This window comes from Rattus rattus, chromosome 15, assembly GCF_011064425.1.
Source record: "Rattus rattus isolate New Zealand chromosome 15, Rrattus_CSIRO_v1, whole genome shotgun sequence".
NCBI lineage: Eukaryota > Metazoa > Chordata > Mammalia > Rodentia > Muridae > Rattus > Rattus rattus.
This window is the reverse complement of record NC_046168.1, coordinates 6,664,929-6,678,739: the sequence shown is the minus strand read 5'-3', so window position 1 is coordinate 6,678,739 and position 13,811 is coordinate 6,664,929. Positions and strand designations below refer to the sequence as shown.

Sequence of the window (13,811 nt, the reverse complement as noted above, 5' to 3'; positions counted from 1 at the left end):
TCGCAAAAGGTTGCTAAGAACCACTCCACTCCTCTCATTGTTAAGTGAATGTATAAGGTGGTTTGTAGGTTGGAATTACAATGCGATAAAGTAAAACCAGGCGCCACAAAGGTTGCACAAAGGGTTTAGTACATGTCCTTTACCTGTAAACTGGGTTTCTGGTGAGATTCCTAAAGAAACAATAGTTTATGGCCTTAAACAACTATTAAGTGCGCTGGAATTCTGGCCCGGCCGCTGGCGAGGATTTCCTTTGCCTACAGCCTAAATGTAAAGAGACAAAACCGGACCAGAGCTAGAACTTGGGGGGCAAAACTGCTCTGAGAACTTCGGTCCACCAACCGGCCACCATTCGGATCCGCGCTCCCTCGCGGCTCCTGCAATGGCGATAGAGGACAAAATCTCGGCCCTGGCCCCGCTTCAAGTCCTTGTAGCTCTCACCTAGCCAGCGCCAAGCCCGCCCCATCCGCTACTTCCTTCCTAGAGCGTCATCCTTCCGGCAGGGCTCCTTGCTGATTGGCTGGCTGGGGACTCGGCCGCTAGGGACTGCGCAGTATCAACTCTGGTCCCTGTCCTGTCCTTCGGACCTCGATCCCTTGGCTGCAAGCTCTATGGTGCTGCTACGACATGTGGCGCCTGACAGGGATCCTGGGGCGAGGTAGGGGCTGTCTGCAAGGCGAGTTTCAGCAGGCGATGGACTTGTAACTGCAGTGCGCCGCGATCCGCGGGAAGACCGCCATAGCGGCAGTGGGTAGAGTTAGATCTGGGGAGGGCGGGACATAGGGAGCGAGGCTCTATTCAGGCATCCGGAGCCTTTGGAATTTGAGACGTGGTAGGACAAAGTGGGAAGAAGGTGGAGCTTAGATCCAAGGAGATGGGTGGAGCTCTGAAAGGGAGGAGTCAATGAAAGAAAGCCAATGGTAAGAGGAGGAATTTAAAGACACGTGCTCAGTAGAGTGAGACATTGTATGGTTCTAGAACAGAAGTAGCCTCTTGCATCAGAACTCCAGGAGGATTTTTTCAAAATAAACATGCTACATCCTTAAGGGTCTTGCTTTATTATTTCTGGGATGGTGATACCGTGGGATCCCTACTACGCTAAAGAGTTCTGTCTGTACCCTTGTTTAAGAACTACTTCAAGGGCTAGAGGAGCAGGCTCAGTGGTACAGAACTTGCCTAGCGTCTTGAAAGCCTTGGGTTCCATCTCCAGTAAATAATCACACAGACAATAGTGATTACGGGGCTCTCAGGATAAGGTGTTCTCAAGGGTTGGAGGGAAGATTGTAGATACCCTCCTCACTTCAATCCATCCCTGATGGTATGACTGTCCCTTGTCCCCACAGCTCTTCCTCGCCTGCTGGGACCAGGCTTCCGAGGGATAACACCCAAACCCACCAGTTCAGATGGGCCTCAGACAACCTCCACTACCCTGCCACTCCCTAGGGTCAACTTTGACAGGTAAGAGACTGACATTCTGTCATGTGTGGCCTTCTATTCCCAGTGTGTACAGAACTTAATAGTCTCTAATTGCACCTTCTAGATCAGGCTCCCATGGTTCAAAGAGGAACAGGGACCCAAAGTGCTGTGGATGGAAAGAGGCCTTCCACTGGATGTCTGCTCATGTCTCCCCAAACACTCTGCGGGATGCCGTCTCCTGGGTAAGGCTTCCCCACCCTGTCCTGGGAATGCTCTTGCATGGGGGAACATCCAAGTCTAGAAACAAGGCTAATATGTATTCATATGGTGAGGCCTGTGACCCTGAGCATGTTCATGGAAACATTGTCATTCCTCCAGCCTCTGCTGTGCACTTATTCTTCTCCATTTGACAGACAGTTACTAACACTTCTGGGCTAAGCACTTGGGACAGAGTAGAGAACAAGGAAAATATAATTCTCTCCTTTGTGGAGGTTAGTGCAAATGATAAGTATCTGATAGATAGCATGGCTTACCAACATGAACTGTTATCCACACATTATCTTGTTTGATATTAAAAAAAAACATGCAAGGGAGATTTAACCTTCATTCCATACAGGAGGACAATCAGGCTTTGGAATGTTAGTAATATATCTGAGGTCACATGACTCTTAAGTGGTAGAACCAGATTTTACCCGACTGACATTCAAGCTGAACCACATGGCCACCTCACCGAGTCTATCTTGTAGAATCACCTAATTCAGAGTCTGATGCATATTGCTGCTTGATAAATATTTGTTGAACTTGATCTTTAAGGTTGGGAATGCATCAACAACATTAAGTCTCGTGCTGGGCAGTAGTGGTGAATGGCTTTATTCCCAGCACTCAGGAGGCAGAAGCAGAAGCAGATGGATCTCTGAGTTCGAAGCCAGCCTGGTCTACAAAGTAGGTGCCAGGACAGCCAGGATTACACAGGGAAACCCTGTCTCGAGAAAACAAAACAAAAAATCATTTAGTCTCATAGGGCAGAATCTTGACCCTGCAGGCAGTGTTCCACGTGGGGATTCTAGCTATAAGATATTCAGAGTGGATCACATATCATTCTCAGGTCTTCTGCATCCCAACCTGGTACTACATGCTGTTTACCTTGGGCAAAAGACTTGATCACTCTGAGCCTCAATTTTTTTTAAACCTGCCATTTGGTGTCATTAGCAGAGCTGAATATGGAGTGTCTCTGTGATACAAACATAGCTCTCTGGGTTTCTGTGGACTGGAAGCAGAGTATATCATAGAGAAGGGAGTATTTTTTCATTGTGTCAAAGATCTGAGCTCTAGGTCGGTACCACACTGATTCCATTAGGGAACTAAGCCTGTTGTAGCCTACCAGCCAGCTCTCTAGGTTGTCATCTCTAGGTTCTTCTGTCACCACTGCCCACGTGGAAGGGCCTGTGCACAAACTGTTTCCCACACCGTGTATCCGTCACCTTATCTTCCTAATGGTGGAGCCTTGTTTTTCTTCCTTCTGGCTGCAGCTCACTCATCAGCCTCATGGGAACACTTCAGATCACCCTCCTCAGGCTCTGTGCAGCCCTCTGGTTGGCTTTCTTCTAGGTGTTTAGCATAATTGGTTGGTTATTGCATTTGTTTCTCTGTGAGTTTGGGTTTTGTCTTTTTCAACAAAAGCTACAAATGACATGCATTGTATGTCATATACATCTACGGCATAGATACAGACAGATTCTGCCTTTATCTGCTATGGTGCATAGTTCCTGCAGCAATGAAGAAGTATTGGGGTGTCTCCAGCACAGCACAGGAAGATGGGGTGAACAAGCAGCCCTGGGGATAGAATCAAGCCCAGCTCTTCTGTGTGACCTTTTCAAACTTCCCCTTGTACATGTGTGCTCTTAGGGCTTGGTTGGGTGCTCTGACTTGTCCCTAGATTTTAGGCTAAGCTCCAGCTTACCATAGCCTCTCTGTTCCTGCCTACAGCCTTTTATTCTGTCACTCGCTGGCGTATGCATTCAGCATGCATTTCTTATCGGCATCTACTTTTGCTTAACACTGCCCTGGGCTTTAGGGATACCAGAATGTTCATGGTCCATGGGCCTGCCTCTGTCTTGCTTATAAACTAAACAGGAGTTACAGACCCTAAGTGAATAATTGAGAAGGACTACAGAACACCAAAGGCCAGGCTCACATGCCATGAAAGTACACGGTGTGGAGCTGCCCCTGTTAGTCAAGAGAGGCTACCGGGCAATTGATAAATGACCGTTGGGGGCCGTGTCCCTGATGGACTGCTTTCTTTTCAGGGCACTCTGGCCGTGCTGGCCTTGCACCTGGCGAGGCAGATTCACTTCCATGCACCTCTGGTAGCAGGACCTCAGTCAGCTGAACGCTGCTCTTGGCACAGTCCCCTGTACCGCTTCCTCTCCTCTTCCTGGTGGCACCCGCACTCCTGTGAGTTCTTGGTCCTCAAGGGGCAACGGAGGGAGGCTGGGAGTTTTCTTTGGGCCAGGAAGTATCTCTGGCTACACCTCAGGAAGAGGGCCATCAGCGGCTCCTTACATTTCCTATCTAAAGTCAGAGGAAGAGGAGTGGGAAAATGCTATCCGCACTGGGTGTGGGCCATGCCGCCCCTAAGTGTTCTTCAGTGTCCTTCTGTCACCTCCTAGAGAGGAAGCCCCAAGGTCTAGGCTACTTTAGACCCTGGGTGTGGCTTCCTTCCCAATCCTCAACAAGTTAGGTTCAGTTCTACGGTCACTCATCAGTAACTCCATCTACTGAATATGTATTTTGGATTGTGTTCAAAAAGCCTATAACCTCATGATTATGGCTCTGGAGTTAGCTTGAAAGGGTTCAAATCCCACAATTACTATTTACTAACTACTCTTATGTCCCTGAAGAAATCAATTTTAATCTTCCCGTACCTCAGTTTCTATGGCTAGCCGTGCCTAGCACATAGTATACACTTGGTTATTGTTGGTTAGAGTATAAGTTCTTGTCCTATATAGCAGACAGTGTGTTAGCATTAAGCAGAGAGCTGGATACTAGTCTACAGATAGTGAATGAGGTAGGTACTCCCTGACACTGCGGGAATTCAAGTGATTTGTGCTTAGGATGGGACGTCACCATACAGATCCCTGTAAAGGAAGGCCAGACAAAGTAGAAAAGGAAGAGTAGAAAGGAGTTCCACAATTCTTCTGGCCTCCCAGATCTCAGAGAGACTGACTGGCAAGTGCCCCCTGCTTCCCAAGAACTGATCCCTTTCTCATGTGACATCTTGCTGGCTCTCTCCAGCACTTCGGAGGCATGTTCTTCCCAGTCCTGACTGCCCAGCTCCCAGGAACACTGGCCTGAGGGAACCAAGACTGGGCCAGGAAGAACCCTCAGCTCGATCCCAGGGCCTTCCTTCAGATAGCTCCCTGAAACCTGGCCTTCTGAACCTACCTGAAGAAGGTATGACCTCACCTAATATCTACAGGTGGGGGAGGGGCTGGCAGATGGCCCTTTGTTACTCACTATACCCAGGTAACCAGTTGTCATTCCTTTGAGGCCTCTTGCTTTCTGGGGTACCTGAGAGTTACTGGACATAGACAGGGCAGACAGGGAGACGTCACACCTTCTCTCTGACCATGGGGTGTTGGCCTTTCCCTTGCAGAGCCCGGTGACTTTGGCTTCCTGAATGCTAGCAGGGACTTCACATCCCAGGCAAAGGCAGCTGAGGCCGGCCCCCCTGGAGGAAAAAATGTATGGTCCAGGTTTGGAACCCTAGATACCCACTGCACTCTTGGGGCCAGTGGAGATCCAAGTGGATCACACCTTGACGCCGTTTTCTCTTTCTTCTCTAGGAGCAAGATAAGCCCAAGGCTCTTCCTCTGGAGGAGGCTGTGACTTCCATCCAGCAACTCTTTCAGCTCAGCGTTGCCATTGCTTTCAACTTCCTGGGTACCTGGTTCCCTAGCCTAAGGAAACAGCATAGGGTGGGTGGGGTGCAGTCAGAGTAGAGAATGGTTTAAACGAGGGGTTTATCTTCTCTTGGGTAGGTAGACCAGATGTGGCATGGTGGTTCAGCGGAGTCTGGGACCCATCCCTGCTCATAAAGGTTCAGCCAATCTAAAACTAGCTCTCGTCCTGAGTCCTGGTCAGCTGGGAAGAAGGACACAGTATGCTAGAGGACTAGTCCTTTCCTCTAAGGGCATGACCTTGAAAGTACCCTTTATGGAGGTACATAAACCACAAGGTAGACTTATAGGCCATCTGTTACAGAGGAGGCTGAGAAATGTCTTCAGTCAGACGGCCATGTGCTTCCTTGGAAATTCTGTCCTGTGTAGGCAGGAGAAAATAATTGTAGAGGACACCCAGCCTTCTCTGCCATGCTTAGAAAAGAGCAGGCTCCTGCATTTGCAGCAGGCCCCGGTGCAGAATGGGAACAAACCCTGATTAAGTCTAGGAGCTCCGCATGACTCAGCAGTTTGTCCTGGTTCTCTGGTAACTTGGCTCATGTCTCTACCATCTAAGGTGAATTCCCAGCAGCAGCTGATGGGGTCCAGTAGTTGAGGCTCAGTTAGAGAATATTTACTGGCTGTACACCATTATCTTTATTCTCATGATGTTGACCTGTGAATTGAAGGATAATAAATAGTAAACTGGACAGGTATCATGGTGTACAGTTTCAATCCCAACACTGGAGGCAGAGACAAGAAGATCCTTTGAATTTGAGGCCAGCCTGGTCTGTGTAGTATATGCCAGGACAGACAAGGCTACATAATGAGGCTCTGGGTCAAAAAGGAAAAACAGTAATCTGGCAAATAAAACGAATTTCAGATGATAAATGTTTTGAAGAAATCGAATAAGGGGATGTTTTTGCAACTTGGGTAAGGAGTGACTTTTCATGTTGAAATATGCTGGAAGGGAGACCCTTGAGCTAACCCCGGCTGACGAAGGCAAGCTACTTTTGTTCCCATCTGGAGAAAGCTTTCCAGCAGAGGGGAAAGTGAGAGCAAAGGTCCTGAGGCAGCCTCAGGTTGTACTTGTCAAAGGGTAAAAGAGAGGCAAGCATGGCTGGAAGTTAGCGAACACAGAAAGGGTAGGCGGATGACGTCACAGAAGCAAGCGGGCAGGAGCGAGATCACGTCAGGTTTTCTGAACCCAGGAAGAGATTGTAAGTGAGACAGGAAGCCACTGAAGCATGAAGAAGGATGGTCATGTGACCCGTGTGGCTGTTTACAGAGCAACATGGATTGATGCCAGCCAGGCAGGAAGACCGTGCTGAGAACTAAGCAAGATTTGATGAGGGCTTAGCCACGGCTAGGGGAAGCAGAGACCAGAGGAGTAAAGGAATCCAGGTTACTGGTGAACAGGTGGCCTCTTCTGCCCCTTGTGTCTCCTTCCCAAGGACATGGGATCCGTGAACTCTAGACAGGGAGGGAAGTGACTTTAACTCTGCTTGCTGAAGGAATGAGATCTGGAGGGGCAGGTTCTTCTCAGAACCCTTGTGCCCGTTCCTCCATTCACATATTCATTTATTCAGCAAGTGCTGAGCCCTGTGGTGGAGCACAAAGGCAGCACAAGCTATAATCATATTTTGCATTTATGTAGAATTTTCATCCCATGCGAAATTACTTCTCCAGTCTTGTTCTGCCTGCCTCGAGGATTTTACAGTATAATTGAAGAGACAGGGCTTATTCTTTTGTAACAGCTGCGTCTGTAGACAAAGGTTTGGTATATTAGGAAAGTGCTAAAAAGAGTTTAAAACCCGGAGTGTGGTCTGAAGGTTCTAGAACAGAAGCGACGGGAGGCCTGGCAACAGAATCAGAACACAGGGTCTCAGGCAGGAGTCAGTTTGAGCAAAGATGAGAACTGGCAAAGTTGAGTCCTGGCTTTTTCCATGATGCCTGGGCAAAGGGCCCTGACTCATTCTCTGGGATCTCTTGACCTACTGAGCCTGGGGGACAGGAGTCAAGGATGTTCCTGAGACCCAGGGGCCAGCCCTTGATAGTGTTTCAAGGTCACCGCTGTCAGAACTACTTAGGATTCTTTCCTGTCTGTGAGAATCTTGTCACCCTGATTAAGATTCTTACCCCTGACAACGTCTCATTGGTGGAGACGAGCACAGGCATATTGATGGACAGCCTCAATATGGAGGAGGGGGAGGGGTTCTTCCCAAAAGGCAGTCAGAACTTTGGCCACATAAGCAAACAGAGCCACCAGTCTCTGGCACCAAGCCCCTGACCTCTAACCTCCCACCCCCACCCCACCCCAGTGAACCAACTGGAAAAGTAAATGTTGCACACTTGAAAGAGGGATTCTGGGAGGAGATGAGCAGCCGTCAGGGTGTGGTTAACGATGTAGAAACACAGTTTGGTGGGAACCGTGTTTGTGCTCCATGCTTTCCTACAGGGACAGAGAACATAAAGACAGGGGACTACACAGCAGCCTTCTCCTACTTCCAGAAAGCCGCAGACCGTGGCTACAGCAAAGCACAGTACAATGTGGGCTTGTGCCTCGAGCATGGCAGAGGCACCTCCAGGGACCTCAGCAAGGTACCGTTTCATCCCCAACCCAGCGAGCTCAAAAACTGAGCAGTAAGCAGAAGGGTAGTTCTACTTCTCTTCCTGGCTCTGTTGGAGCCCTGCTGTGATTCCAAAGTAAGATATTCCTAACTTACAGACATGTACTCAGAACCCAGGGGGCGCAGACATTTTGCCCTTCTTTGCAACTGTATGCTCAGAGCCTAGATTTGTGCCCTGATGGAAGAAAGTAATTTTAAGATAGAAAGACAGGTATACAAGGGTGTCATATGTGAAATATTTCGTTGACCTGTATGTGAAAGGAAGGGGGAGAATCACATTAATGTTCTTTTATGTCTGTGGTACCATAGTAATGATATATCAGACCTAAATCGACAGGCAAAAACATTCAAAGTATACTGTTATGTCTCCTTCACTGTATGAGTGTATATTCATACATAAACATATAGGGGCTGCAGAGATAGCTGAGCACTTAAGCCGACTAGCTGCTCTTTCAGAAGACCTGGGTTCAATTCCCAGCACCTACGTGGTGGCTCACAACCATCTGTAACTCCAATTCCAGGAGATCTGACATCCTCTTTGGCCTCCACAGGCACTGTACAAACGTGGTGTACACACTCCCATGCACACAAAATAAAAACAATTATATATTATATATTTTTATATATACCTGCAATGTATATAGACATGTATACAACCATACATGTGTAATTTTCCACATAGTGTGCAATGTATATAACTTATCCATGGGAAAAACTTGGAAGCCTATACCCTATTAATTTTAATAAAGAATATCTTAATTGATGTGGTAACACATACCTATAATTCCACCACTCTGGAGGCTGAGGCAGGAGAATTTCCACATATTTGAGGCCAATCCGAGCTCTATAGACAGTGACAGGGCTGTTTTATAGAACTCTTGATATAAAACTCTATATCAACCCCCTCTCAAAAAAGCAGCAGATCAGAAACACCAGCAAAAGCCTAATGCTCTTTAGAATGCAGGATATATTGGGGTTTCACTATTGTATTTTAGGTTTCTGTTTTTAAGTTTTGACTTTCCAGCATTTACCTGACTAATATATAATGATTATGTATTTATTTGAATGATTTTTAAAATTTCAAGGAAAGAGGCAAGTCATCTGCAGTCTGGTTCTCTCTCCTGTTGCCCCAGGCTATCCTCTTTTACCACCTGGCTGCTGTCCAGGGCCACAGCCTGGCTCAGTACCGCTATGCCAGGTGCCTGTTGCAAAGTCCAGGCTCTGTGTCAGACCCCGAGCAACAGAGGGCTGTCTCTCTACTGAGGCAGGCTGCAGACTCTGGCTTGACAGAGGTGAGTGCCGGTGCTGGGATCCGTCTAAGTGAGGTATCAGAGCCTGAAAGTGACCAAGATGCTTTGTCATTCCTCCCCAACAGGCCCAGGCTTTCCTTGGGGTACTGTTTACCAAGGAACCACACCTGGATGAACAGAGAGCTGTAAAATACCTTTGGCTGGCAGCCAGCAACGGGGTACGTATGAGGTCTCTGGTCTGTGCATGTTGGGGAGCAAGTCTGATAAGAAAAGGGATTTGGAAACTGGTTCTGAGCTCTGGGGTATGGTATGTTTTCTAGGAGCCTTTGGGCTGATTGAATAATCCTATCAATAATACTGATCAATAATGTCATGGCTTCCTCTGCTCCACTGTGTGACCTTAGACAGGGCCACTGGGGCGCTGAGGTTAAAGGTGGAGACTGCTCATCTGAGGTGGGAATGCTTGCTCTCCTTTGGAGTGTGGCATAGCAGGCTCCTCTACGAGCCACCGGGCCTGTTGCTACACATGCACCACACATCGGGCCGTCCATCACTTCTTGATTCAAACCTGCTTCATCGCCTTTAAAACAAGCACAAAATGCCCACCTTCTTCACCGTCTGCTATCTGCCACCTCATGGAGAGATGCCTGGAAGCTATGCCTGAGACTAGCTGTCATGGTGGGACGTCAGATACAAATGGAGAGAGGGCTACCTAGTTGTCTGCCCTGGGTGCTGACATTCAAGGGGCATCACCCAGTTTATTCCATGGGTGTTGGTTCCATGGGATGTTGATGAGGAATGCCAGGGGACTGACTGCTTGGATTTCAGGAGCACCAAGTGAAGACAGTTGTTTCAGTGTAGACAGTCTCAGAGATTTTTAATCACTGAAGCGCCAAGGTGATCGGCGGTTTGATGGATCCCTCCAGTATATGGGATCAGTACGCATGTTCAGAAGAGCATAGACAAGTCAGCAGTCATGGATTGGAGCTCACAGTGTGCACAATGTCATTTTCCTGCATAGGGTATCACTGCTTCTCTTTGAAAAATATGGTTAGAGCTCTAGTGAGGGGGAGAGCTCAGTGTTGTGCATAGCCAAAGGGGAGTATGATGCTAGTGGCAATGACCTAAGCCTTTATCATGCAGTGACAACCTAAACTGGCAGTGCTTCTGTCACCTTGTTCTATAGGTAAGGAAACTTAGGCACCTAATACCTACTCATTCTGTCTCAAAGAGGAGCATCATGTCATCGAGGAGAGAGAGCCAGAGCCACAGGCAGGGGGCAAAGCCTCTGACAAGGACATGCTCGTGTTGTGGTTTCTGTTTTGCAGTCCTCTCAGGCTAAGTCAGGGAGTCAGACCTGGCTTCGAGAAACCTGCCTGCAGGCTAGCCTGCTGGCCACTTTCCTGTCCATCAAGGGCTGAACCCTTCTGCAGGCTTTTTCATCCATTTCCTGCAAGAGAAGCCTTCACACTGACTGGGTGGAATCTCCCTGGGCAGAGGAACCTAACTCCTTTGGCAAGCACTGGGCCTCGACATTACATGGTCAAGGAGCTTGGAGTCTGGCAGGCTACGTGCATGAAGGCCCAACATGCCCCCTGACTCCACCTTCCTCCTGACTGAGCATTACAGTTCTTCAGTTTGTCTGTCTTCTCCTTTAGGACTCTCAGAGCAGATTCCACTTGGGAATTTGCTATGAGAAGGGCCTTGGCGTACAGAGGAATCTGGGAGAGGCTGTGAAGTGCTACCAGAAGTCAGCCGCTATGGGGAACGAACCCGCCCAGGAGAGGCTTCGGACCCTCTTTAATGTGGAAGCAGCAGGTAATACGAGTCAAGGCCTGGTTCCTTCCATGCCTAGTGCCTTGTGACAAAAGAGGGTATTAGCCCCAGGTCTCCCTGTCAGTCCTGGCCCTAGCAGTAGTTCGAAGCTCAGCTTTGCGAGTGAAGCAAACATGTGTCTTAACCTCTGCTGACACTGAACTAGAACTCCATGCCTTGCAGCCTTAGTCTCTTCCCTAACAATCACAAGTTATCAACACCTTAGCTTGTTGTAAGCACTACATTTCAAGGGAAATAAAGGGCTTAGCATAACCAGTCATGGTGCTGCCTGCCAGGAGTGACAACATTAGGGATACTGAGGCACATATTCCCAGGCAGGATGGGTAACAGCGAGAAACTGCTTTAGGAAAAAATCATAGCAGAGTATAGCACACAGTAAGTGTTTAGTAAACTAGGAAATGATGGTTGCTGTCAGGATTTTCTAAGAGAGCCACTTGAGGCTGGCTGAGCCACCTTTCTAAGGCAGTGAAAACCCTACTCACGTCTGAGTTACAGGGGCTGGGCCCCATTAGAAATTCCAGGGGAAGGAGCCAGAGAGATGGCTCAGTGGTTAAGATCATTGTCTTCTCTTCCAGAGGTCCTGAGTTCAATTCCCAGCAACCACATGGTGGCTCGTAACCATCTGTGACATGATCTGGCGCCCTCTTCTGGCCTGCAGGCATACATGCAGGCAGGACGCTGGATACATGATAAATAAATAAATCTTAAAAAAAAGAAAGAACAGAAATTTGAGGGGAGCCAGGTCCTTTAAGAAGACCCCGCCCTACAGGCAAGGTGGGTTACACCTTTAATCCCACCACTAGAGGCAGAGTCGGGCTCATCGCGGAGTTTGAGGCCAGTATGGTCTAAATAGTGAGTTCTAGGTCAGGCAGTATTATGTAGAGACCTCGCTGCAATCAAACAAACAGGCCCAGCCCCCCCCCCCCAGGACTGATGATTAAGCTTTGCTGTCACCTCTTTTTGTTGCCTCAGGGCCCAGCCACCTGGCTACAGGACTGAAGTCTTTCTCCAGCCCCTCCCTCTGTAGCCTGAACACCTTGTTGGCTGGCGCCTCAGGCCTCCCTCATGCCTCAAGCACTGGAAACCTAGGCCTCCTCTGCAGAAGTGGCCATCTTGGAACCAGCCATGGAGCCCCCAGCAGGGCTATGCCATCCTTGGAAAGGAGTCTCGTAAGACTGGGTTTTGGCTAAGGTGAGATTAAATGCAGCCCTGGCTGTGCCTGGTGGGCTAGGAAGAGGGTGACTGGAGGTTGGGTGGCAGAGATCTGCTGTTAGTATCAACCTAGGGTCGCGATTCCGACTGGTACTCAGGCGCCCACCCAGTTCAAGTGCATGGCTAATTGGTGACTTTGGCTTTTTCTCCACTTGAGCCTTGGGCCTCCTCTCACGTAACCTCAAATGCAGCAAAAATATTCAGTCAGTAACCCCAGGCACCCCCCCCTTCTGTTTTTGAAGCTAACTTCTGTTCTTGAGCTTCTGTTTCCTCACCCTTAGACCATACCATAGTTTGCCAACAACCCTGGGTGTGTGCTTGCCCCTAACAGTTTACATGATGCATGTAATCAAGAGGCTTTGCTCTAGTAACATGTTTAATATACAATGGCAGAAGTACCGAGATGTTTCCATGAGTGGCCGAAGCTCGGGAAATCCTGACAGTGCCAGTCTTCTCGCCTTGTTCATCCCCAATGAGCTCACGATCATTTTTGTCTTTGATGTGGAAAAGAGAAGTTACCTGAGTGCTTGCTTGTGTCTGCTTGGCCTTTTTTCAGACCTCATCCTTAGGAATGAGAGTTCTCAGAGACAGCACAATTTGAGTCCCAAAGAAGAGGCAAGTTAGCTACTTACCCTCCCGGAAACCATCAGCACCTCCCAGCTCCATAAAGAAGAGGAAGGTGTGAGAAGAGCCAGAGGGCTGTGCCACCTGGAGGGGATGACCGGATTTCCACCATGCTTCCTCAGTTGTAGACTGAGGGCTCCTGCCTTAAAGATTGAGGTGCAACCATTTCCCTGCAGAAAGACCCTTAATCCTTGCTTAGGTTCCCAAAGACAGACTGGTGCCTGCAGTTCCACGGCCTTAAGAATCACCAGGCTGCTGGTGTGGTGACACACGCCCAATCCCAGCACTCAGGAGGCAGAGGGGCAGGCAGATGTCTATGAATTCAAGGCCAGCCTGGTCTACAAAGTGAGTTCCAGGACAGCCAAGGCTGTAATCACAGAGAAACCCTGTCTCAAATCACCACCACCACCACCACCACCATATAAAACAAAAAGAACAAAACAAAAAAAGAAGAAGAGGAGGAGGAAGAGGAGGAGGAAGAGGAATTACCAGGTCAAGATGAGGATCAAAACTGACATCATGACTCCGGCCCAGACTTCTGGTCTACCAGTCCACACTGCCATGTTATTTGAAAACATTATCTATTGTCACCCTGTAGAACAGTGGAGATTAGGCACCTGGAGTCTTGGAGCCAGAGGGTGGAGACCATGAGTCCTTTTTAGGAAAGGTCAGGTAGGGATATATAAGTGTTTAATAAAACAGATGGTGGATTACCTCTCGGTCTTGCCCTTGAGTGTGTTGGAGAGAGCCAGGGAGATGGGCAGGGGGAAGCAGGGCTGAGGCTCCATCCTCATCTCTAAACTCTCCATTAACCAATTTAAAGGGTCTTAAAAGCTCTCCAAGAGAGAGACTGAGACAAAAATGACTTCAGAGTCAACGCTAATGACTCCAATTACTGAATTTGTGAA

The 13,811-nt window shown here is 48.5% G+C and overlaps 1 protein-coding gene across 2 annotated transcripts; it reads left to right on the top strand.

Moving 5' to 3' along the window:
- Positions 1 to 522: 522 nt before the first annotated feature.
- Dele1 (DAP3 binding cell death enhancer 1) lies at positions 523 to 13,622 on the top strand. Of its 2 annotated transcripts, none has more exons than XM_032885632.1 (12): positions 523 to 655; positions 1,341 to 1,455; positions 1,538 to 1,655; positions 3,720 to 3,867; positions 4,708 to 4,866; positions 5,069 to 5,157; positions 5,259 to 5,355; positions 7,810 to 7,952; positions 9,115 to 9,273; positions 9,357 to 11,049; positions 12,040 to 12,258; positions 12,836 to 13,622. In XM_032885632.1, the coding sequence occupies exons 1-10, from the start codon at positions 625 to 627 to the stop codon at positions 9,549 to 9,551; spliced, it is 1,254 nt and encodes a 417-aa protein (XP_032741523.1). In that variant the 5' UTR covers positions 523 to 624; the 3' UTR covers positions 9,552 to 11,049; positions 12,040 to 12,258; positions 12,836 to 13,622. The 2 variants fall into 2 exon arrangements, with proteins under 2 accessions (XP_032741523.1, XP_032741522.1); XM_032885631.1 differs by having other exon boundaries at positions 523 to 673.
- Positions 13,623 to 13,811: the final 189 nt, after the last annotated feature.